Below are 24,540 nucleotides of genomic sequence, written 5' to 3' on the forward strand. Positions count from 1 at the left end.
CTACAAAGTTTTTTTTGGAAAAACGGCCTTTTTTTTCAGAAAAAACTTGACTTATGTCCATACTGCTATTGCATTCTTTCAAAAGCCAATCGAAAGAACACAAGGGTTTTTCCAACACTGGTAAACCTCATTCTATGAGAAAGAATGCCTTTTCTGAAAGAGCTCTTTCGGAAAACGGCTTGTGTGGATGCAGAAAAGAGAGCTTTTTCGAAAGAAGAGGCCTCCAGGAAAAAGCACAGGTGTCCATAGTAATCGCAGGTGACATGTGAGAGAGTGTCCAATGAGTGTGGATGCTCTTTCAAAAAAGCAGATGGTTTTTTCGGTGCACTTTTGAAGTGTGGACGCTCTCTTTCAAAAGACTTTTTTTGAAAGATCTCTTCCAAAAAAGCTTCTTTCCAAAGAAGCTTGCAGTCTAGACGGACCCTAGGTGTGTGGGTTACATAGGCAGGAGATCTCCCATGGCAGGACACTGAGGCTACGTCTAGACTGGCATGATTTTCTGCAAATGCTTTTAACGGAAAAGTTTTCCGTTAAAAGCATTTGCAGAAAAGTGTCTGTGAGAATCTAGACGCGTTTTTGCGCAAAAAATCCCCAATCATCATTTTCGCGATCGGGGCTTTTTTGCGCAAAACAAATCTGAGCTGTCTACCCTGGCCCTTTTGAGCGAAAGAAAGAAAGAAAGAAAGAAAGAAAGAAAGAAAGAAAGAAAGAAAGAAAGAAAGAAAGAAAGAAAGAAAGAAAGAAAGAAAGAAAGAAAGAAAGAACTCTTTTCTTAGGCTGTGTCCAGACTCAGGGGTTTTTTCGGGAAAAGTAGCCTTTTTCCGAAAAAACTTCCCCTGCGTCCAGACTCAAGCCGCGTTCTTTCGAAATTAAATCGAAAGAACGCGGCTTTTCTTTCGATGGCGGTAAACCTCATTTCACGAGGAAGAACGCCTTCTTTCGAAAGTTCCTCTTTCGAAAGAAGGCGTTCTTCAATGTAAATAGGGCTTCTTCGAAAGAGAGCATCCAGACTCACTGGATGCTTTCTTTCGAAAAAGCAAGCCGCTTTTTCGAAAGTTCAATGTGCAGTCTAGACGCTCTCTTTCGAAAGAGGCTTGCAGTCTAGACATAGCCTTATAGACTCAATTGGGCCATGTTTAAGGAACTGTACCTCGTGTTCTGCATTGTACTACAGAAAATGTGACTTTTCAGGTTCTCTGCCTGTCTCTGACAGCAACGTGTTTCTGAAGCGTTTTTCTCAAGGACTCTTTGACGTCCTTGTTTCGCAGGCAGTAGATGATGGGGTTGATCATGTGTGTTAGGACCGTGCAGAAGAAGGAGATGACTTTTTTTGGTACCTCAGCACTGTTGATGATGGGAACCAAGTAGACAGTGATCTGAGTCCCATAGAAAAGTGTCACCACAATGAGGTGGGAGGAGCAGGTGGAAAAGGCCTTTTGCCTCCCGGTGTGGGAGGGGATTCTCAGGATGGTGCTGATGATACAAATGTAGGATGCCAGAGTGAGCAGAAGGGGTAAAAGTGTCCAGAGGGCAGCGACAATAAACGCCACCAGTTGCAGAATCTGGGTGTCATCACAGGCCAGCTTGAGCATGGGGGTGAAGTCACAGAAGAAATGGTCGATTTCATTGGAATTGCAGAACGTTAATGTCCACAAGAAAATATTGACTGTGGCAGAGCCCAGAAAGCTACTGAGCCAGGACCCTGCCACTATCTGGCAGCACACCCGGCCGTTCATCAGAGCTGCGTAGCGGAGGGGGTGGCAGATCGCCAAGTACCGGTCATAGCACATGGCTGTGAGCAGCAGGTTTTCTTCACATGACAGGACAGCAAAGACATACAACTGGACGATGCAGCCCTTCACGGGAACGGTCCTGTGCCCGGTAAGGAGACTGGCCAGCAGCCGGGGCAGGATGGTAGAGGAGAAGCAAGTCTCCAAGCAGGCCAGGTTCCCCAGGAAGAAGTACATAGGGGTGTGAAGGTGCGGGTCAGTCACAACCAGCACAATGATGAGGAGGTTCCCAGCCAGCGTGACAAGGTAGATCATTAGGAAGGTGAAGAAGAAAAGGGGCTGCAGTTCAGGGTCATCTCCAAATCCCAAGAGGACAAATTCCACGATGGGCGTTTTATTTAGTTTTTCCATGGCACATTTCTAGAAAGAGAAATGACAGACACAGAGACACACACAGAGGCTACGTCAACACTGGCATGATTTTCTGGAAATGCTTTTAACGGAAAAGTTTTCCGTTAAAAGCATTTTTGGAAAAACACATTTAGGTTGGCAGGATGCTTTTCCTTGGCCAATCTAGACGCTGTTTTCTGCAAAAAAGCCCTGATCACCATTTTTGCGATCGGGGCTTTTTTGTGGAAAACACTACTGTGCTATCTACACTGGCCCTTTTGCACAAAAGTCTTTCGGAAGAAGACTTTTGCCCAAACGGGAGCAGCATAGTATTTCCACAAGAACACTAATGATCTTACAGGAGATCGTCAGTGTTCTTGCGGAAATTCAAGCGGCCAGTATAGACAGCTGGCAAGTTTTTCCGCAAAATCAGATGATTTTGCGGAAAAACTTGCCAGTCTAGACACAACCAGAGAGAACAGAGGGAACGTTGCTTTGTCCTGAAACTGGCATGAGCCACAACATTCACATAAAGGGAAATAAAACACACACACACAGCACAGTCAATAAACGAGACACTTTGACGAGGGACAGGTCCATCAATGGCTGTTAGCCAAGGTGGGCAGAGAGGGAATGGCTTCCTTGGTTTGTCAGAGAATGGGAAGGGGTACTTTGACTGTAGATAATGGGAAATCAACTTCGCACCTGGGTTCTCCAAGCAATGTGAAATTTACATCCTTTGGCCTGTTCTACACTGAAGGGGAAAGTTGATTTCAGATATGCAGCTCTGGCTGCGATAATTACGTAGCTGGAGTCAAATATCTGAATTCATGTTTTGGTGACATCCATGCAGCGGGAGGTTGACTGGAACACATGCACCTGTCAACTTCCCTTACTCCTCATGAGGAGTTTGGTTACCAACACCAACGGGGATGCCCATTCACTTCAAATGAGCAGTTCTTCAATAGACCCGCTCATTTGAACCCCGGAATATCGACTGTGGCAATGTCGATCTTCTCTGTGGTGTAGACAAGCCCTTAGACACAGGCACTGTGTCTAGACTGGCCAGTTTTTCCAGAAAATCAGCCGCTTTTCCCGAAAAACTTGCCAGCTGTCTACTCTGGCTGCTTGATTTTCCGCAAAAGCACTGACGATCTACTGTCCGAAATCAGTGCTTTTTACGGAAAAGCTTTGACACTCCAGTTTGGGCAAAAGTCCCTTTTGCGCAAAACTTTTGTGCAAAAGGCCCAGTGTAGACAGCTCAGATTTGATTTCAGCAAAAAAGCCCCGATCGCGAAAATGGCGGAAAAAACGCATCTAGATTTTTTGCGGAAAAGCGCATCTAGATTGGCACGGACGCTTTTCCACAAAAAGTGCTTTTGTGGAAAATCATCAGTGCCAATCTAGACACTCTGTTCCGAAAATGCTTTTAACGGAAAACTTTTCCGTTAAAAGCATTTCCGGAAAATCATGCCAGTCTAGACGTAGCCAGGCTGACACTGATGTTTTTTCTTTGCTAAAGCAGATTTCATTTTAACTGGGATGCTTCTCCTGTCACACTGATCATATCCAACCAGCTGCACCCTGATCCTCACCCTCCCTCCGGGTGATCTGAGGTAAGATTAGTCTTTGCGGTACATTTTCCAGTCTCTTCTACAATGGCAAGTTTTTCAATTATCTCAGTAAAGGGAGCTTTGAGTTCCTGCCAGGAAGCGTGGATTCTACAGGGCTTCTTGGTGTATTGACTATTCTTCCCATTCACAGAAAAGAATTTATTTCCTGGCTGGAAATTTCTCCTTCCCCTGAGATGAGGCAAACCCCCTTGATGTTCCTGCTGGCGGGAATTTGAAATTATAGTATGAGTGAGTGTTACTGTGTGTTCGTAGAAAGGAAAAACAGCTGAATAAGGTCAGTCTCATGGCGAACTTCAAGGGGGAAATCATGGAAAACAATGAATTCCAAAGGGAAAATAGTGGAACACGCAGAACGGTTGGCCCAAAAGACAAAGCAAAATTTAAGAAAAAGAATGTCTGACTGCAAAGGAAAATAATGGAGACAGAACATCTGATCTCAATGCATATTGGGGTGCATTAGGAGGACCATTGACAGCAGACCTAGAGAAGTGATTATTCCTCTTTATTCGGCACTGGGGAGGCCACATCTGGAGAATTGTTTCCAATTTTGGGGCCCCCCCTTACAGAAAGGATGTGGACTCATTGGAGAGGGTCCAGTGGAGGGCAACCAAAATTATTAGGGGGTTGTAGCACATGACCTACAAAGAGGGGCTGATGGATTCTGGCTTGTTTAGTCTACAGAAGACAAGAGTGAGGGGAAATTTGATAACGGCCTTCAACTAACTGAAGGGGGGTTCCAAAGAGTATGGAGCGAGGCTGTTCTCTGTGGTGGTAGATGGCAGAATGAGGAACAATGGTCTCAAGTAGCAGTGCGAGGGGTCTGGTCAACCTATGGAACTCCTTGCTAGAGGAAGGCTAGCACTTTAGCAGGGTTCAAAAAAGAGCTAGATAGATTAATGGAGGTTAGGTCAATCAATGGCTTAATAGGGTTGGATGTTGGCCAGGATGGGTAGGAATGGTGTCCCTAGCCTCTGTTTCTCTGGAGGTGGGTGACGGGAGGGATCACATGAAGATTACCTGTTGCGATTCCTCCCTCTGGGGCATCTGGTATTGGCCACTGTCTGCAGACAGGATACTGCACTAGATGGACCTTTGGTCTGCCCTAGTCTGTCCGTTCTTATGTTCTTACATTCTAGGTTGCATATGAGGAAAAACTATTTCCCTAGAAGGGTGAGAAAGCACTAGAATGGGTTCCTGGGGAGGTGGTGGAAGTTCCATCCTTAGAGGCTTTGACATCCCAGCTTGACAAAGCCCTGGCTGGGATGATTAACTTGGAGTTGGTCCTGCTTTGGGTAGGGGGCTGGATGTGATGACCTGAGGTCTCTTCCAGCCCTAGGATTCATGAAAAGGAACGTCTCATTTTAAAGGAAAATAATGGAGACAGCACTTCTGCTCTCAATGCAAATCTTTGTTTTTCTGATATATTATGTGGTAGCAGAATGGCAAAATGGAACCAGCGTCAATTCTGTTTTCTAGTAACTAAGATCCCAAGTGAAGGAACTCTTGGCTAACACCCCCGGGTCAGTTGGAGAAGGACCAGAGAAGAGCAACACGAATGATGAAAGGTCTAGAGAACATAACTTATGAAGGAAGACTGAAAGAACTGGGTGGCTACGTCTACACTGGCATGATTTTCCGGAAATGCTTTTAACGGAAAAGTTTTCCGTTAAAAGCATTTTTGGAAAAGCACGTCTAGATTGGCAGGACGCTTTTCCAGAAAAGCACTTTTTGCGGAAAAGCGTCCGTGGCCAATCTAGACACTCTTTTCCTCAAAAAAGCCCCGATCACCATTTTCGCGATTGGGGCTTTTTTGCAGAAAACAATACTGTGCTGTCTACACTGGCCCTTTTGTGCAAAAATCTTTCGGAAAAAGACTTTTGCCCAAACGGGAGCAGCATAGTTTTTCTGGAAAAGCACTGATGATTTTACAGTAGATCGTCAGTGCTTTTCCAGAAATTCAAGCGGCCAGTGTAGACAGCTGGCAAGTTTTTCCGGAAAAGCAGCTGATTTTCCAGAAAAACTTGCCAGTCTAGACACAGCCGGCTTGTTTAGTTTGGAAAAGAGAAGATTAAGAGGGGACATGATAGTGGTTTTTAGGTCTCTAAAAGGGTGTCACAAGGAGGAGGGAGAAACTTTGTTCTTCCTGGCCTCTGAGGATAGAACAAGAAGCAAAGGGCTTAAACTGCAGCAAGGGAGGTTTAGGTTGGACATCAGGAAAAACTTCCTGCCTATCAGGGTGGTTAAGCACTGGAATAAACTGCCTAGGGAGGTTGTGGAATCTCCATCCCTGGAGATATTTCAGAGCAGGTTGGACAGACACCTGTCAGGGATGGTCTAGATGTTACTGGGTCCAGCTGTGAGGGTAGGGAACTAGACTCGATGACCTCTCGAGGTCCCTTCCAGTCCCAGTATTCTATGGTTCTATGATCTCTGAACCTGCAACTCCAAACACCGGCCAAGAAGATTATAAAGCCACCATGTGAATCCCCATGTTGGCACTGGCTGGGATTCTTAAGGAAACTTCTGGGAATGAGGTTCCCAACAGCTTTTGAATATCAAGTGCATTTGACAGCCCGGCCTTTGAGCATCCTCCTGCTTGCTGTGCAGAATGGGAGGGCGGGGGCGTTGATGTCAGGGCATCCCCTCGCTTCTCTCCTCCCTGCCCGTCTGTGCCACCTCGGCAGAGCAGGGTGGGGAATGACAAAGCTCAGGAGCTAAAGAGCTCAGCCCCATGGCCTGAGCCTTCTGGTGTGAGTCCCTTCTGAAGAGACAGCGCACAGCGTCTCATAGACTTCCCCAGCAGTAGGTGCACACACAGTCTCTGTCACACACACATCCACGCACACACTCACACATAGTCTGTAACTCCAGCTCCATCTCTGACTGACACCCATACTGCCCCTTTCACACTCACCTCCCAACACACTGGTGTTGGTGTTGTGGTTACTTCCTGCGCTGTACAGAGACTCTCAATCAGTTTGTTGTTCCCAAGTTCTGCGACTGTAGGTGCCTGGGTGGCTGTCGCATTTCATTTAGGTCATGCTCCAAACAAGCGCCTGACCCACAAAAGGTGGATGGTGCAAACAGCAAACAGAGCAGAGCGGATGAGCAGGAAATGCGCAGACGCACACTGAGCACAGCACGCAGCTTAGACTGACAACACACGGGCAGTGTCTCACCCCGGAACACTGACACCAGCAAACTGGCGGGTTCTCAAGGCACAAGCTGCATTTGCTGCGCCGGTTGGGTTTCTCGGATTTCCGGTCACAGGCTAGAAATCGCTCTAGCCTGGGTCCAGCCCTTCCCCCCGGCTCTGCCTTTGTTCCTCAGGTCTTTGCCGGAGCCCTCGGGTGCGGGGAGTGAAGAAGAACGGCCAAGATCATCCCCAGCCTTTTATAGCTTGGCCACAGGGCTGGCGCCGCTTGTCTCAAGCCTTGGGTCCCAGTCCAGTGTGTGGAAAAAAACAGACACGGCAAGAAGGTGTCTAGGGACACGGGGCCTGGTCGCCTGCCCTCAGAGAGTCACAACAACCATTAGTGACGGGCTCTCTGGAGTGTTATCGGGAGCCTCACCAGATGGAAGATGTTTTTCTCCAAGGCCTGTATTTCCTCTAATGCTCATTCATTAGCCTGAATAGGCCCTTCGCAAACAACTTACCGAATTCCTGGAATGTCCCCCCATCAACAATTATTGCCCACCCCTGCCCCAGCCGTTATCTCCAACTGTTCTGCAACTCCTTGGCTACGTCTAGACTGGCATGATTTTCCGGAAATGCTTTTAACGAAAAAGTTTTCCATTATAAGTTTTTCCGGAAAAAGCGCATCTAGATTGGCAGGATGCTTTTCTGCAAAAGCACTTTTTGTGGAAAAGCGTCCGTGGCCAATCTAGACGCGCTTTTGCGCAAAAAAGCCCCGATCGCCATTTTCACCATCGGGGCTTTTTGGCGGAAAACAAATCTCTGCTGTCTACACTGGCCCTTTTGTGCAAACGTTTTTCGGAAAATGACTTTTGCCCAAACGGGAGCAGCATAGTATTTCCGCAAAAGCACTGACAATCTTACATGAGAGCGTCAGTGCTTTTGCGGAAATTCAAGCAGCCAGTGTAGACAGCTGGCAAGTTTTTCCGGAAAAGCAGCTGCTTTTCCGGAAAAAGTGGCCAGTCTAGACACAGCCCTTGTGACTACACTGCTCCCTGCTAATGGTCAAGGCATGTAGAGATCAGGATGCATATGTACAGAGGTATTATTGCAGGAACCCCCATCCTGACTTTTTTCACTGTCAAGTCTCTTGCCATCCAGTTCCAGGCTCCAGTCGCTGACTCACTGAAAGCTTCATTATTGAGATGTAGCCACAGCCACTCCTCCAGCTGCGGCTTCACATGAAAGGACAAAATTCCTTGAGCCTGTCAGGAAACTCTCAGGATCAAGTAGGAAAGGGGGAAGAACAGGAACCCACACTCAGGTGTGTCTTCACATCCTGGCTGTGTCTACACTGGGCCACTTATTCCGGAAAATCAGCCGCTTTTCCGGTATAAGCTGCGAGCTGTCTACACTGGCCCTTGAATTTCCGGAAAAGCAACGACGCTCTACTGTACAAAATCAGCCGCTATTCCAGAAAAGCTACGCTGCTCCCGCTCGGGCATAAGTCCTTATTCCGGAACACTGTTCCGGAAAAGGGCCAGTGTAGACAGCCCAGTAGTCTTTTCCGGAAAAAAGCCCCAATCGCGAAAATGACAATCGGGGCTCTTTTCCGGAAAAGCGCATCTACATTGGCCACAGATGCTTTTCCGGAAAAAGGGCTTTTCCGGAAAAGCAGCCTGCCAATGTAGACGCTCTTTTTCCGGAAATACCTATAACGAAAACTATTCTGTTTTAAGCATTTCCGGAAATTCATGCCAGTGTAGACACAGCCCCTGTGTGTGGAATATGATTGTTTCCTGACAGCCACACTTCTTGTCATTGAAAACTGTTGTGACACAAGTACAGCGATTGTGTTATTTACACCTTGGATAAATTGGTGTTACCTCCTGAGAGGCGGTGTCCCAGGCAGAGAACACGGGTGTTATGTTCAAATCCCGATCACTGGTCTCCCAGGTGACTGAGGACAAGTTCCATCATCTCTCCGTCATACCAGGCAAACTTTCCAACTATCTAGGCAGATAACTCCCACCAATGTTCTGATGCCCAACTCCTGCCTGGGCCTTGGAAACCCCTCTTCCAGTCTCTGCGACAAGGATAGTGTTGGGAAATAATATTTTCTTGAGAAAAATGAAAAACAACCCCTAATATAGAAAAAACCCAACAACATCCATAAGAACTTAAGAACAGCCCCACCGGGTCGGACCAAAGGTCCATCCAACTCAGTAGCCTGTCCGCTGACAGAAGCCAATGCCGGGAGCTCCAGAGGGAATGAAACGAACAGATAATGATCACGCGATCTCTCTCCTGCCATCCATCTCCACCCTCTGACAAACAGAGACTAGGGACACCATTTCTTACCCATCCTGGCTAATAGCCAGGGGTCAACAAATACACTAGCTCGCTCGCCCGTGGCGAGTAGGTTTTGCCAGCTGGCGAGTGCAGGGGTGGACTGGCCCGGTGGGCCATTGTGACAGGCTGGCCGAAGCCCGCACTACAGGCGGCACGGCCCCATCCGATCCGCCGGCCGGGTGGAGGAGCAGAGCACTGCTGGGAAGGGGAAAGTGTGGCAATTCTCAGTGCCAGGCTGCCCGCGTGCAGCTGCGGTGTGAGGAGGCGGGGTGCTGGCAGACGATTTTAAAGGGCCACATGTCCCCGGCAGCTGGCTGCAGCCAGCCAGGCCCCGCCCCGCCGAATCCAGTCCTGCCACAGCCCCAGCCCCCTCGCCGGCGAGAGACCGTTCCCGGCTGACCACCCGGCTTGCTACACCCACCCCATGCCCCATCTGGCTCCTGCTGCCCATTCCCCATGCCGCCCCTCCACCCTGGATCCCCTGCTCTTGCACCCCGCACCCTGCACCCCCTGATCCCTGCCCCCCAGCTCTGTGCTGCCCATTCCCCGCACTGCCCCTAGACCCCAATCCCTCTGCCCCTCCCATTCCGCTTGAATTTCAGCAAGAGCACTGACTTTCTAATGTACAAAATCAGTGCTTCTTGCGCAAATACTATGCTGCTTGGCTCTGTCTAGACTGGCAAGTATTTCCGCAAAATCATCTGCTTTTGCGGAAAAACTTGCCAGCTGTCTACACTGGTCGCTTTAATTTCTGGAAAAGCACTGACGATCTCATGTAAAATCATCAGTGATTTTCCGGAAATACTATGCTGCTCCCGTTCGGGCAAAAGTCTTTTTCCGAAAGACTTTTGCGCAAAAGGGCCAGTGTAGACAGCATGGCTACGTCTACACTGGCATGAATTTCCGGAAATGCATTTAACGGAAAAGTTTTCCATTAAAAGCATTTTCGGAAAAGAACGTCTAGCTTGGCAGGATGCTTTTCCGCAAAAGCACTTTTTGTGGAAAAGCGTCTGTGGCCAATCTAGACGCGTTTTCCCGCAAAAAAGCCCCGATCGCCATTTTCGCCATCGGGGCTTTTTGACGGAAAACAATACTATGCTGTCTACACTGGCTTTTTTGCGCAAAAGTCTTTTGGAAAAAGACTTTTGCCCAAATGGGAGCAGCATAGTATTTCCGGAAAAGTACTGATGATTTTACAGGAGATCGTCAGTGCTTTTGCGGAAATTCAAGTGGCCAGTATAGACAGCTGGCAAGTTTTTCCACACAATCAGATGATTGTGCGGAAAAACTTGCCAGTATAGACACAGCCCATAGTACTGTTTTCCGCAAAAAAAGCCCCGATCACGAAAATGGTGATTGGGGCTTTTTTGAGGAAAACTGCATCTAGATTGGCCACAGACGCTTTTCTGCAAAAAGTGCTTTTTCGGAAAAGTGTCCGGGCCAATCTAGAAGCTCTGTTCCAAAAATGCTTTTAACGGAAAACTTTTCCGTTAAAAGTATTTCCAGTAAATCATGCCAGTCTAGATGTAGCCCTCCTGTTTGGGCAAAGCTTTTGCGCAAAAGGACCAGTGTAGACAACTAAGATTTGTTTTGCGCAAAAAAAGCCTCGATCGTGAAAATTGGGGCTTTTTTGTGCAAAAGCGTGTCTAGATTGGCATGGACGCTTTTCCGTAAAAAGTGCTTTTGCAGAAAAGCATTCGTGCCAATCTAGACACTCTTTTCCGCAAATGATTTTAACAGAAAACTTTTCCGTTAAAAGCATTTGTGGAAAATCATGCCAGTCTAGGCGTAGTTCTCAGAGCAAGCCAACTTGAGGAACAGGGGGACTTCACAGAAGAACGGGTTGATGACATTAGCCTGGCAGAAGGATAACCTGAAGGCACTCCCAGGCTGTGTCTAGACTGGCAAGTTTTTCCGCAAAATCATCTGCTTTTGTGGAAAAACTTGCCAGCTGTCTACACTGGCCGCTTGAATTTCCACAAAAGCACTGATGATCTCCTGTAAGATTGTCAGTGCTTTTGCGGAAATACTATGCTGCTCCCGTTTGGGCAAAAATCTTTTGTGCAAAAGGGCCAGAGTAGACAGCAGAGATTTCTTTTCCGCAAAAAAGCCCCGATCGCGAAAACACGATCAGGGCTTTTTTGCGGAAAAGCGCGTCTAGATTGGCCACGGACGCTTTTCCACAAAAAGTGCTTTTGCAAAAAAGCATCCTGCCAATCTAGACGTGCTTTTCTGAAAATGCTTTTAACAGAAAACTTTTCCATTAAAAGCATTTCCGGAAAATCATGCCAGTGTAGACATAGCCCCAGTGTGCATGGCGGAGTAGAGGAAGCCTGCGCTCAAGGCTCTGGTGGCCAGTTGGACACAAGCTCCTTTGTTCATCACTTGCTCCTGGGAGAGTGGCTGGCAGATCACGACCTGTCGGTCATAGGCCAGGATGGGGAGGAGGAAATGATCCATTGCTCGGAAGATGAAATAAAGGAAGACCCGGGTGACACCCAGGATAGGAAATCACCCGGGGGGAGAGGGGGGGGCCAGGAGGCAGCTGGCCATGGATCTGGGGAGGGTGACGGAGATGAAGCCCAGGTCCATAATGAGCAGATCCACCAGATAGAAGTACATGCCAAGCCAGGAAAAGGCTGATCCTTACTCCGGCCCCCTCCCACTTTCTCCCTAGTCTCCCTACTGGCCACCCCACCGCATGCTGAAGTAGGCTCAGCCCATCCACCTGGGGCAGGTTCCGGCCTGGTGACGTAATCCCACATTTGCATAGGGATCCCAGAGGCCTCTGCGGGCAGCTGAGCCCCACAAAAGTGGGGAACCCCGCAAGCCCTCTGGGTCTGGCTGGGCTGCCAGGGGCGCCGGAGGTATCGCTGCTCGGGGCACTTCGCACCCGTCTCCCCCCTTCCCTCCCCCACACACACGGTACCGGGCCTCGCCCTGAGCTGGGAGTCGGTGGCCGGGAAGAGGTGACGCGCCGGCGGCTTTTTCGGGATCTTTGCGCAGTGGCAATATCGTAGCCCATGAGGTTAATCCGAAGCGCGATTATTGCTAGTTGAAAACTTTTCCCAATACTCCGCCATGCCGATTGGAAATCTAGTCGGCACCGGCAATTTTTGGGGGTCTCTGCGGGGACCAGCCACCTGTGTTAATATAAGAGCGAGTTTTACGTTTCCGTGTTTGCGCTGCAGTTATGGGTTCGGGTCTCAGCTGGGTTCTTAGCGTCCCGTTTTAAATTTTTGCTCGGATTTCGGCTTCCTGCTGACCGCCCGCGGGTCGCTGCGGAGTTCAGGGCGGCTCCTGCTACTCTCCCCTTCGGGCCCCGCAGCGGGGAACCCGCCTCGTGTCCGCCGAACAGCGACTAGGAAAGCTCCGGTCCCGCCAGACCGGCTGCGAAAGGAGCGCAGCGCAAGAGGCTTCGCGCCGCATCTCGGCTCCCTCCTGCCCAGCGGAGCTTGGGGAACGGAGGGGCAGGGAGTGGGAGGGGCTTTCCCCGCGGGGGCAGGGGGAGGGAGTGGGAGGGGCTTTCCCCGCCTGGGGGGGGGCGGGGAGTGTGAGGGCTCTGGGTTCCCGTTGGGTGGGGGCGGTGTCTTATTGCGGGGGAGCCGCGCTCTGTCTCCTCCCGGGGCTGTGACCCCGCTCCCCGCACAACCCGCCTGGCAGCTTCCCGGGGCAGCCAGAGCCCGCGGTTGCATCACGCGGCATCTCTGTGCCGGGTCGGGTCCTCCCCACCTCCCCCCACAGGGGAGCCCCGGGCCGCGTCCCCCTCCCCGCTGCTGGGTCCTGGGGGGTGGGGTCAGAAAGTCCCTTCCCGCCTGTCTCCGGTGCCCGGCCGCGGGCCCCTCGTTACACCCTCTGGGCGCACGGGCCTGGCCAGGGCTGTTTGTCGGGGGAGGCAGAGACCTTCCCGGGGACACGATCCGGGGACCAGACGCCTCGAGCCAGGGTTTTGTCGCTGTTCCTCCCGCGACTCGTTCCCGGCCCGCTCCGCCCGGCGTGGGAAGCGGGGGAAAGTCCTTCGAGAAACCAGCCAGTGGCGCGGGGTAAATCCTGCCCGAGTTTTAAATCCCCCCCACGGGTCGGTGCGTTTTCACAGCGCGCTCCCTGGGCGCGTGTCTGGTTCCCTGCGGGGCCCCGCGCTCCCTGGGCCCGCAGCCTCCCCGGCTCGTTAGAAGCCGCTTCCCCTTTTTGCGCCAGGCCCCGGTTGCTCCGTGTCACTGTGTGAGTGTGAGGCTGCCGGGCGCAGTAATAGGTGCCGGTGTCCGCAGCTGTCAGCGAGCGGAGCTGCAGCGAGACCTGGTTCCTGGCGGAGTCAGGGGAGATGGCGATGCGGCCTTGGAGAGGCCGGGCGTAGGTTGCGCTCCCGCTATACGGATACACAAACCCCACCCACTCCAGCCCCTTCCCGGGGCGCTGCCGGTGCCACTGCCAGTTGTAATTCGGAGCGGAGATGGAGAACCCGGAGACAGCGCAGCTCAGGGTGAGGGTCTCCCCGGGCATCGCCGCCAACGGGCCGGACTGGACCAGCCGCACCTGGGAGAGGACACCTGGGAAAAGGGCAAGAAAGCGAGGAAAGATGTAGCCACCGAGTGTGTCTCTGTGTGACCCTGATTCCCCCACGTGCCCCACGGACACTCACAGCTGGGGGCGGCGAGCAGGCCCAGGAAAAGCAGCAGAGGCTCCATTCCCGTTCCCAGGCACTGAGGGAAACTCCCCCGCGGGCCGGGCCGGGCTGTGTCTGGGCAGAGACTGAGGATCCTAGAATCCTGGGTTTGTATTTACACAGGCAGCCCCGGGGAGGGATTTGCATGCGGGCTCCGCCAGGAGGTTTAAAGGGAGGGAGCCAGGACTGGCCGGCCTCAGAGTCACACACCCGCTGCGTGTCTCAGCCTGTGGCCCAAAGTCACTTCACGGGGGCTGGAGTCCTTCATCGGGAATCGATGTCCCGAGGATCGGGTCCCGGCCCTCGCTGGGTTTTTGAATCCCGCCCGACGCCCTGGGCCCGGCTGGGAAATACAGACGCCAGGAGGCGCTTTCCGGAGCCGCGAGACTCTCCCGGGAGGGTCTGGGGGGGAGGGAGCCGCAGCTGCGGGGAGCCAGAGGCGGGTTCCCGGCACCGGAGAGTGAGAAGCCGCCTCAGTGCAGGGCGAGCACTGGGCAGGGCGCGCGGGGCAGCTTGTGGCGCTGGGAGGACGCAGCCCGGGGCTGCAGGGACACAGGGACCGTCTGGAGCACTGGTTGGGGGAAATGCATCGCCTGGTGCCAGGCGCTTTCCATGGGGAGAGACGCAGAGACACTGGGTGACAAAGGCGGCTGGGCTTGCTGGGGAAGGGCCGCGTGCTCCGGGTACCAGAAAAAATGGGACTTACTCCGTGTGTGTCTGTGAAGGGCCGCTGCCCCCTACTGGGGGGAATGGGACTTGCTCCGTGTGTGTCCGTGAGGGGCCGCTGCCCCCTACTGGGGGGAATGGGACTTGCTTTGTGTGTGTCTGTGAAAGGCCGCTGCCCCCTACTGGGGAGAATGGGACTTGCTCTGTGTGTGTCCGTGAGGGGCCGCTGCCCCCTACTGGGGGGAATGGGACTTGCTCCGCTTATATCTGTGAAGGGCTGCTGCCCCCTACTGGGGAGAATGGGACTTGCTCCTTGTGTGTCTGTGAAGGGCTGCTGCCCCCTACTGGGGAGAATGGGACTTGCTCCTTGTGTGTCTGTGAAGGGCTGCTGCCCCCTACTGGGGAGAATGGGACTTGCTCCGTGTGTGTCCGTGAGGGGCCGCTGCCCCCTACTGGGGGGAATGGGACTTGCTCCGTGTGTGTCCGTGAGGGGCCGCTGCCCCCTACTGGGGAGAATGGGACTTGCTCCGTGTGTGTCCGTGAAGGGCCGCTGCCCCCTACTGGGGGGAATGGGACTTGCTCCGTGTGTGTCCGTGAGGGGCCGCTGCCCCCTACTGAGGGGAATGGGACTTGCTCTGTGTGTGTCCGTGAAGGGCCGCTGCCCCCTACTGGGGAGAATGGGACTTGCTCTGTGTGTGTCCGTGCCCTTTACTCCCTTCCGAAGACAAAGTGACCGTCCTAGTGCACATAACGCCCCTGGGACAGACCCAGGAACAGGCCCCGCGGGATGGTTTTTAGCTCTCAATTCCCGGTCTGCCAGCCACTGAAAAGGCAGGAAATGCCTCTGTTCTCCCAGTGAGCGTGACACCTTTTCTGTGGCAGCTGAAGGGGAGGCCGTGTCCATAAATTCTTCCTGGGATTTTCTTAAAGTCCCGATGTGCGTGCGGGTGTTTTGTTCGAAGTTAATTCAATGCGTCTGTGTCTCTTTCTCTGCAGGGGCCCAGCTATCGCTGGAGCCTCCCAGTGCGAGGTAGAAACTGCTTCCTCTTTTTCTGCCAAGCCCTGCGTTGCTCCGTGTCACTGTGTAGCGGGCGCAGTAATAGGTGCCGGTGTCCACAGCTGTCAGCGAGCGGAGCTGCAGCGAGACCTGGTTCTTGGCCGTATCCCCAGAGACGGTGACTCGGCTTTGGAGAGACGGGGCGTAGGCTGTCTCCCCGCTGTTATATGGGTACACAGACCCAACCCACTCCAGCCCATTCCCAGGGGGCTGCCGGATCCAGCTCCAGCTGTAATGCTGAGTAGAGATGGAGAATCCGGAGACAGCGCAGCTCAGGGTGAGGGTCTCTCCGGGCTTCGCTGTCCCCGGGCCAGACTGGACCAGCTGCACCTGAGCGAGGACACCTGGGGAAAGGAAGCAAATCCAGGAAGGAATTAGCCGCTGAATGTGCGTGCGGCTCCCTAATTCCCCCACGTGCCCCACGGACACTCACAGCAGGGGGCGGCGAGCAGGGCGAGGAAAAGCAGCAGAGGTTCCATTCTCGTTCCCAGGCACTGAGGGAAACTCCCCCGCGGGCCGGGCCGGGCTGTGTCTGGGCGGAGACTGAGGCTCCTAGACCCAGGGGCTGGTATTTAACCCGACAGCCCCTGAGCAGAGATTTGCATGCGGGTTCCCCTGGCCAGGTATAAGGGACGCCAGGGGGTGGGCGCTCAGCACGTGGCGATGTCCCCTCGGGGACAGGTGTCCCCATGACACCAGGCAGACCCTGCGCTCAGCTAAGCGCCCGCAACGTGACAGGAGGGGGTTGGGGGAGGACGGATTGCAGGGTGCAGGGGACCGGGCCCTACACGGTTTGCATGGGGGTGTGGCCCAGCGGAGGTGAACAGCCAGGGGAAGGATCCATTGGAGACTCAGACATCTCCCAGGTGCGAGGGTGAAATCCTCCGGAAACCCTTGGCCCGCGGGCTCCTCTAGAATGTGCCGGGGGCTGCACAGGACACAGACAAGGCCGGGAGATGCCCAGAGGGGGAGTCTCTCCCGGGAGGGGCAGCTGGGGCAGGAACCGCAGCTGCAGGGGGAGAATCTGGTTTCCGCCCCACAGACTGACGGGGCAGCAGCAGAGCATCGTAGGACTGGAGGGGCCTGGAGGCGCCTTTTAATCCAGTGCCCGGCGCTGCTGGCGGGGCTGTTTTATCGAGACTGTTCCGTGTTGTCTGGGCTGCGTCGGAACAAGGGCCGTGACCGCAGGGACAGATCCCCACAGGGGAACGGACCAGCTTATCTCTCTCTCGGTTAGAGACGGGCCATTCGCAGCAGGGGGCGGGGCTGCAGACGGGGAGATCACGCCACGTTCCCCCCCATCCACCCTCCTCTCCGCGCTGACACCCCAGTTCTGAGACTCCCCTGACGCCGCGTGGCGATGGGCGCCTGGATTTCTGATTCCGCCCCAGATAGCTCCCTGGGGCGGTCTCCCCGGGGAAGCCGGCGGCGGGGTCCGGCAGTTTTGGCTCCATCTTGCCGACTTTCCTCAATCCAAACAGGAGCCGGTTTCCATCTGCTGCCCAAACCCTCCTGCCACGTGTCCTTGCGCTTGTCACTAACCCCGCCCTTAACCCCGCCCCCTGCCGCTAACCCCCGCCCTTAGCCCCACCCTGTCGTTAACCCCGCCCCCTGTCGCTAACCCCGCCCTTAGCTCCACCCCTGTAGCTAACCCCGCCCTTAGCCCCGCCCCCTGCAGCTAACCCCACTCTTAGCCCCGCCCCTGTCACTAACCCCGCCCCTAGCCCTACTCCTGTCGTTAAACCCGCCCCCTGCAGCTAACCCCGCCCTTAGACCCACCCCCTGCAGCTAACCCCGTCCTTAGCCCCACCCGCTGCAGCTAACCCCGCCCTTAGCCCCGCCCCCTGCAGCTAACCCCGTCCTTAGCCCCACCCCCTGCAGCTAACCCCGCCCTTAGCCCCGCCCCTGTCGCTAACCCCGCCCTTAGCCCCGCCCCCTGCCACTAACCCCGCCCTTAGCCCCGCCAGGAATCCCCTCAGCGGGAAGCGCCTGGACACAAACCCCAGGGAGCAGGGACCAGGCGGCAGAGCGCGGACAGCGCGGGCAGGAGCTGCTGAAGCGGGTCAGTAGATTGTGACTTTCGGGCAGCGCCTCCTTCCCCTGCCCAGGCGCATCCCCGAGAGCTGCAGCTACTGGCCCCAGCGCCGCGCCCGCTCACAGCCGGTCCGGGGCAATGGGCCGCCCGGCAGGTCCGCTCTGTCCGGGCCTGGAGTCACTGACACGCGCGGCTCGTTCCTGCCGGACCCGCGCAGAACAGGCCCGTCTGCAGGGCCCGAGTGTGGCCCCTGCTGTACAGACATTTCATGGTGGGTGGCTGGAGATTGTCCAGTCCCATCTCGCAAGCATCGCCCCGCCCTGGGGCACCAGGGTCACGGTCCTGCGTGGGGCCCGAGACTGAGCCAGAGGCTCCGGGCCTCACTCCCTGGGATCCCCGTTAGCTTCACTGAAAGGAGCCGGGTCCCATCCCGACCGGCCTGCGCTCTCCTGCGCCCCCGGCAGGGCTGTTTGGCGCGTGTCTCTGCTGCCCCCGTGCGGCGGACGCGGGAAGTTCCGCAGCTCTGGTTTGTGTACGAGCAGCCGCAGGGTTCGTGTCGCTGTGTCTCTCGCACAGTAATAGCGGGCGGTGTCCTCGGGCTTCAGGCCGGTCACTTGCAGGTGCAGCAGGTTGTTGGGATTGTCCCTGGAGATGGTGAAGCGGCCCTTGAAGGCCTGGGCGTAGTTGATGGAAGATGAACTTGGATTTATTTCCCCGATCCACTCCAGCCCCTTCCCGGGAGCCTGACGGACCCAGCTCATCCAGTAGCTGCTGAAGGTGAAGCCGGAGGCTTTGCAGGAGAGGCGCAGAGAGTCTCCGGGCTTCTTCACATCCCCTCCGGACTCCACCATCTCCTGGGACCGGGCACCTGGGGATAAAGTCAGGTTATAAATACCGTACAGATGCAGCGATCACACAATATCCTTCTAACTCTGTGAATTTTCATAGGAAGAAAATACCTTCCAACGCTGCCAGAGCGAAACTGGCAAGGAGTAAGAATCTCATTCTGCTGGTGCCGGAGGAGAAAGTTCTCAGGGGACTGGCTGGTCAATGCACAGAGCCGGGGGCTGACGATTGTGTTTCCGGGTGCAGTCCGGGCAGAGGGAGGGACAGATTTGAGCAGGACACTGGCTCCCTCATTTGCATACTTCCCCTTATAAGAGACACACGCTGCTCTTGCCAGGGACCTGACTGACTCGCCCAGGGCTCCGGGTGCAGGAGTCAGACTGCCCGGGGCTGGGTGTCTGTGCAACACCGGGACTCTCCTCACACCTTGGAGGAAGAAGCAGCTCCCTGCAGTGACTGTGTTTCCTACGCAGGGCCTGAGGGGCTGGGTGTTGTCAGGAGATATTGGGGGAAGCACTCGGCTCTGAAGTCCCATGCGCAGAGTGGCCACGCACGGTCCTGGCAGCAGGGTCCGTGCCTGGGTTGGGAGGGGCCCTGTCCCAGGCAGCCGGACTCTTTCGGCTTCCTGTACAATAGTGGAACAACTTCAAGAGTGGGTCTATGGAGGTGACTCCCCCCAGAAACCAGGGGAACTCGCCTGGGAGGCACAAGATCCCCCTGCGGCCTGTCTCTGGCTGGGGAGAGGCTGAGGCCGGGCGGCGAATTCGGGGTGTAAGTCCCATTGGGAGCCCGGCGTTCCACTAAGCAGTTCACATGGGTGGGAGGTTTGTGTGACATTCACCAGACACAGGTGCCAGGTCTCCTGTCCCAGCCCAGCCCGCACTGAATCAGGATTGTTCCACTCCCTGGGAGATAACTCGTCAGACAGGTTCAGAAGCCCCCTTGCATAATGACTCATCCCCTGCCCTGCTGGGCTGTGCTGCAGCTAGCAGCCAGTGGAGGTCACCCACAACCCACTGCCCAGCATATGTGTGCGCGCGTGCAAGTGCGTGTATGTGTTCGCGTGGGCGCGTGCATGTCCGTGTGCATGTGTGTGTGCGGGTGCACATATGCACATCTGTGCGTACGTGTGTGTGCATATGTGTGTGCGTACACGTGTGTGCGCACGTGCATGTGTGCGTGCGCATGTGTGTGCATATGTGCTCGCGTTTGTGCATGTGTATGTGAGTGTGCGTGGAGGGCACTGGGCATGCGCAGCATGTGAGTGGCGTGTGTAGTGTGTGGCTGTAGAAGGGGGCAATTTATGGGGATGCCTGGGGATTGAATTATAGGGGAGCGGCAGGGGCCTGTGGTCCCTCCCTGGCTGGTGCTCTGGGCATGTACCGTGCCGCAGCCGGGAGCAGGTCTCCTGGACCCAGGAAACCAACCGATCCGGGAGCCTCATCCCCTCGCTGGTCGCTAAAACCAGCTGCGTGAGGCCAGCTGCCAGCAAGGTACCCCCCCCTCAAGTCACACCCTGCAAGTGTCTTTCTGTCTGCCATGAGGACTTTTTCCTTCAGGCTGCCATGAGATTCTATCCTTAAGTAGAGGAGAGAGGTCTCTTTGAGCCGCTCTTCCAAATTTCACACAAGCCATTCAACTGAAGCCATACATGTAACGATTCAAGGCCAGCCTTGCCTTGAGCAGTCTGCCTCTCCAGGTATTCACAATCACAACATCCAAACATGTGTAAGACTTTTAGTTGAGAAAGCCACCTTAATCCCAAGTCTCTGCAATGGGAGATGGAATATCGGCAACAAAACGTGGGGTGCTCTATCACGTCTGTAATGCCAGCTCCTTTAGAGTTGAGGCGCTGATTATCCAGCACCAGCTGAGGTACAGTGGGCACTGAGTGTATGTCTGCTGTATTATTACAAAAACTCCTGCCTGCCCAACTCACCAAAGGAGAAAGGAAACAGGGAGGCAAACGTAATGGAACAGTATAGAAACTTTTTTATAAACTTCAGAGGGGTAGCTGAGTGAGTCTGTAACAAGAAAAACTTAAAAAACAACAAAACAGTCTCGTAGTACTTTAAAGACTAACAAAACATGTAGATGAGAGGTAGGCAAAAGGGCGTCCATGGGTCGGATCCAGTCTGGGAGGCCCTGCTTCTCCCCCGCCCCCAGGCCAATTAGGGCTTGGGGTGGGAGAGCATGTGAAGCTTTCTCTGCTCTGCCCCCACCCAGCAAGTAGCACAGGGCACTTTCAAGCACCAAGCACTCCTTGCAAGGCAGGAGGAGGCTTCCTGCACTCCCCTGCACTCAAGCCTTGATTGGCCTGGGGGTGGGGCAGCACAGGAAGCCTCCTCCTGCTCTACCAGAGACATGGATGCCTAGTGGGACGGAGGAGACAAAGGTCTGGGTAGCCTCACCCTTCCTGTTTAGTCCCCGCCCCTTCCGTCCAGCTCAGGCTGGGGTAAGAGAGATGCGAGTGTTGAGTATCTAGGAATCGGACCCACAGTGTTCAAAGCCTGAGCTACCCCAACCCCTCCCCCATGCCCCGGTGACTCCCTGGGGGCACATTTCAGGGTGCAGCCCAAGGAAGTGGAGGGTTGGGAATTCCTTGCTGGAGGGGCCGAGAGGAGGGGAGATACAGGGGAGAACCAGAACTGGCAACTCCCTGTACGTCCCAGGGCACAGACCGAGAGCTGGAGCTGTTTGGCTGTTTAGAAACCCGCTTCCCCTGTTTTGTGCCAGGCCCTGCATTGCTCCGTGTCGCCGTGGCTCTGGCGCAGTAATAGGTGGCGGTGTCTGCAGCAGACAGTGCGCGGAGCTGCAGCGAGAACTGGTTCCTGGCGGTGTCCGCAGAGATGGTGATTCGGCCCTGGAGAGACGGAGCGTAGACTGTGAGCCCAGCACCAGCCGGATACACGTACCCCATCCACTCCAGCCCTTTCCCGGGGGGCTGCCGAAGCCAATCGCAGCTGTAAGTGCTAGCGATGGAATAACCCGACACAGCGCAGCTCAGGGCGAGGGTCTCTCCGGGCTTCACCGTCCCTGGGCCGGACTCGACCAGCTGCACCTGAGCGAGGACACCTGGGAGCAGGAAAACAGCCAGGAATTAATTAATCACTAAATGAACACAGGGGTCAGTCCATGATTCCCCCACGTGCCCCACAGACACTCACAGCGGGGGGCGGCGAGCAGGGCGAGGAAAAGCAGCAGCGGTTCCATTCTCGGTCCCAGGCACTGAGGGAAACTCCCCAGCGGGCAGGTCTGTGTCTGGCAGAGACTGAGGCTCCTAGAGCCAGGCTCTGGTATTTAACCCGGCAGCCCCGAGCAGGGATTTGCATTCGGGTTCCCTAGCGGATGTAAAGTGCCTCTTGGACACGGAGCGCTCCAGGGAGACTGGCAGCTGTCACTCACCGAGCGCCACGTCACCTGGCTAGGGGGACCCCCTGTGAGAATCTGACCTGAACCTCTCTGCAGCTGAACCCCAGACTCGGTCCTGTTTCAGCCAGAACAGCCCTTCAGAAAACCACCAAGCCCGGATTTTCTCACTGCCCGTGACGCCGAACCCAGCCCCTGGACCCAGGGCGCGTCGGGCCTGGTTATTGGAATTAGATGTCTCTCCTCCCGGCTTCAAATCCCAGCCACGGGGAGCCGCTGTAAGTAGTATAAGGGCCCTACCATCAATCAAATGTTAGCCCCGCCCCTGACCCCGGAAGTCCCGCCCCTGGCACCGGAAGTCCCATCTCCCCTGTCACCGGAAGTCCAGCCCCTGGAGGGTAGTACATCCGGGTCAATAGGGGCAGGTGACCGGAAGTAAGGGGTGTCATGTGACCCCTCTAAGGACTCGCCCCGCCTCCCTCCACCTATAAGGAAGGGTTTTTCCCCTGTAGGACTGCCCCACAACCCGCTTTGACCAATCGTGGGCAGTTCCGGGACCAGATGACCCGCCCAGAAGTGGGTCATGTGACCCCTCTAAGAACTCGTCCCACCTCTCTCTACCAATCAGGAAGGGTTTTTCCCCTGTAGGACCGCCCCGCGAACCGCTTTGAGCTATCGGGGGGCAGTTCTGGGACTGGATGACCCGCCCGGAAGCGGGTCGTGTGACCCCTCTAAGAGCTTCCCATGACACCCTCTGCCAATCAGAGCATAGCACTTCCCCATAAGTTCTAGCACCACACAAAAGAGGCCATCTTGTTCCAAGAGCGCGTGTTTCCAAGAGCGTGCAAACGCTGAGTGGAAACATGGCTTCTTTCACCAACTTTGTTTTGGTGCTGAGAAGAAAGCACTACATCAGCAACAGTTCCAAGGAGGAAGGAGAAGTTGAAGGGAGCCCTTTGGCCCAGCCACTGATGGATACACCAGTATCTGACGCCGAAACCCAACCGCTCACGAGGCAGCCTGATGAGCTAGATGGCCTGGAGGAGGAAGGTGCCCACGGCTCCCAGGAGTCGGACAAGACACATGGAAAAGAAGCCAAACAGGTAAGTGAAAGATCGAAGTTGGGGCATCATGGGGTTAGGAAACCGGGATTTTGTAAACTTAAAAAAAAATGACCAGAGCGTCTTACATTATTTCTTTCTGGCAATCTTTTGACAGCTTGACAATGCCTTTCTAGCTGACCCTCAGACCCAGGACAGCATTGCATCGGACAAGGCAGACGAACCGGGCCCACCTTGTTTTTGCTCAACACCGATACAAAGCATTGAAGAGAACGCCAAGGATGACGGCCATGAAGAATTCAGGCGGTGGCTTGGCATTGACCTAGTTGAGCCAGTGCCACATCATAAGCGTAAAAAAGTCGTGTGCTCCATTGTACGCATTGGTGTTTATACCGTCCTTAGTCACTGTCTTAGGGAAAAGCTTTTTGAGGACTGTGAGGGTTGCGTCTTAGATGCGCCAGCCCAGCGGCACCATGACTGTGTGATTTGGACTCTGGAGGATATAAACTGCAAGCTCTGGGGCCTATGTGCTGAACTGTGTTTGGAAAGCTTATTAAATACTGTTATTGCCGTAGGTTATGCTATGCAAAGTCTGTGCTTAACTCAAGAACACTTAGCACAAGGGGTGACTTTGGTAAATGCAGTGCAATTCAGTCAAGATCCTCACAGTGTTTTAAAGACCATGACCAAGCCAAAAGACGCCTGCTTAGAGCGTTATATTGAATGTCTGGTGCGTACAAAAAGTTACAGAACCCTGCTTAAGAAAAAGACTATTTGTAAGATGTCTAAAAGGATGAAGTTAGAGAATGGTGAGGGGACACACATGAGATATAAAACTTGGTAGCTGTAAAAATCTATTGAAAAGGGGCTTTTGTGACAATCTTCTCTCAGAAGGTTTGTGTGATCCTTACATGAGTAAAAGTTTTGGTGGAACACATGGTTTGTATGTCTTTTAAATAAAATCATTTAAAAAAATAAAGTTTGTGAGAATCCATTTTGTATAAAGGGGCCCATTTACTGAAAAACCCCTGAAAGATGTATGGTAGAAACTCGAGGGAAGGAAAAACCCCTCAAATATTTTGTTTTTTAAATAAAAGGAAAAAATTACCACCACCACCCCAGTTAGGATTTATTAGACATGAACTCAATGGTTTCACCGCACCTCGCTGAATAGCCAGGGGCTCCAGTCAATGATTAGGTTTAGGTGAGACCACTTACCCTTGTTGAGGTTAATGTTCAGTAATTAAATTTGATGGGTTGGATGGGTGGGCTCTGATGAATATCTAATTAAATAACACCTCAGGAGTTTGCAGATGGTATTGGACAGTTTAAATATAACCCCTGGGGCTGGTAGAGCACTATTGGACAGTTTAAAGGACACAGGCGTTGGTAGAAACGCTATTGGACAGTTTAAATATGACCCAGGAGTTGGTTAAATGCTATGGGCTACTTTTTCTAGCCATTAAAAGTTAAAAAAAAAATTAAGGATCTAACCCAAAACTGAAATGTTTCCAACTTTTACCCATACTTTAGAACAAGCATTTTCTCTAAAGACAATCAAACATTTAAAAGCATTTTATTTAAACCCCAAGCCTTCAGCA

General features: G+C 53.9%; 1 protein-coding gene and 1 non-coding gene across 2 annotated transcripts; one reads left to right on the forward strand and one right to left on the reverse strand.

Moving 5' to 3' along the window:
• Positions 1 to 1,187: 1,187 nt before the first annotated feature.
• Positions 1,188 to 13,742, reverse strand: LOC142821126 (olfactory receptor 1E16-like). The gene is made up of 2 exons (XM_075911925.1): positions 13,461 to 13,742; positions 1,188 to 2,150 (listed from the first exon to the last, which is right to left on the reverse strand). The coding sequence occupies exons 1-2, from the start codon at positions 13,740 to 13,742 to the stop codon at positions 1,188 to 1,190; spliced, it is 1,245 nt and encodes a 414-aa protein (XP_075768040.1).
• LOC112547436 (U4 spliceosomal RNA) lies at positions 12,237 to 12,377 on the forward strand. Its single transcript, XR_003091177.2, has one exon. It is a non-coding gene; the product is annotated as a U4 spliceosomal RNA (small nuclear RNA).
• Positions 13,743 to 24,540: the final 10,798 nt, after the last annotated feature.

Source organism: Pelodiscus sinensis, chromosome 30 (genome assembly GCF_049634645.1).
Source record: "Pelodiscus sinensis isolate JC-2024 chromosome 30, ASM4963464v1, whole genome shotgun sequence".
Classification (NCBI taxonomy): domain Eukaryota; kingdom Metazoa; phylum Chordata; order Testudines; family Trionychidae; genus Pelodiscus; species Pelodiscus sinensis.

Excerpts from the sequence above, each read along its gene's own strand:
- LOC142821126 (XM_075911925.1), bottom strand. The coding sequence starts at position 13,742 with ATGCCCGGGGAGACCCTCACCCTGAGCTGCGCTGTCTCCGGGTTCTCC. Across the intron at positions 2,151-13,460 it reads GGCAGCCTCACACTCACACA|AAATGTGCCATGGAAAAACT; the intron begins GTGACACGGAGC and ends TTCTCTTTCTAG.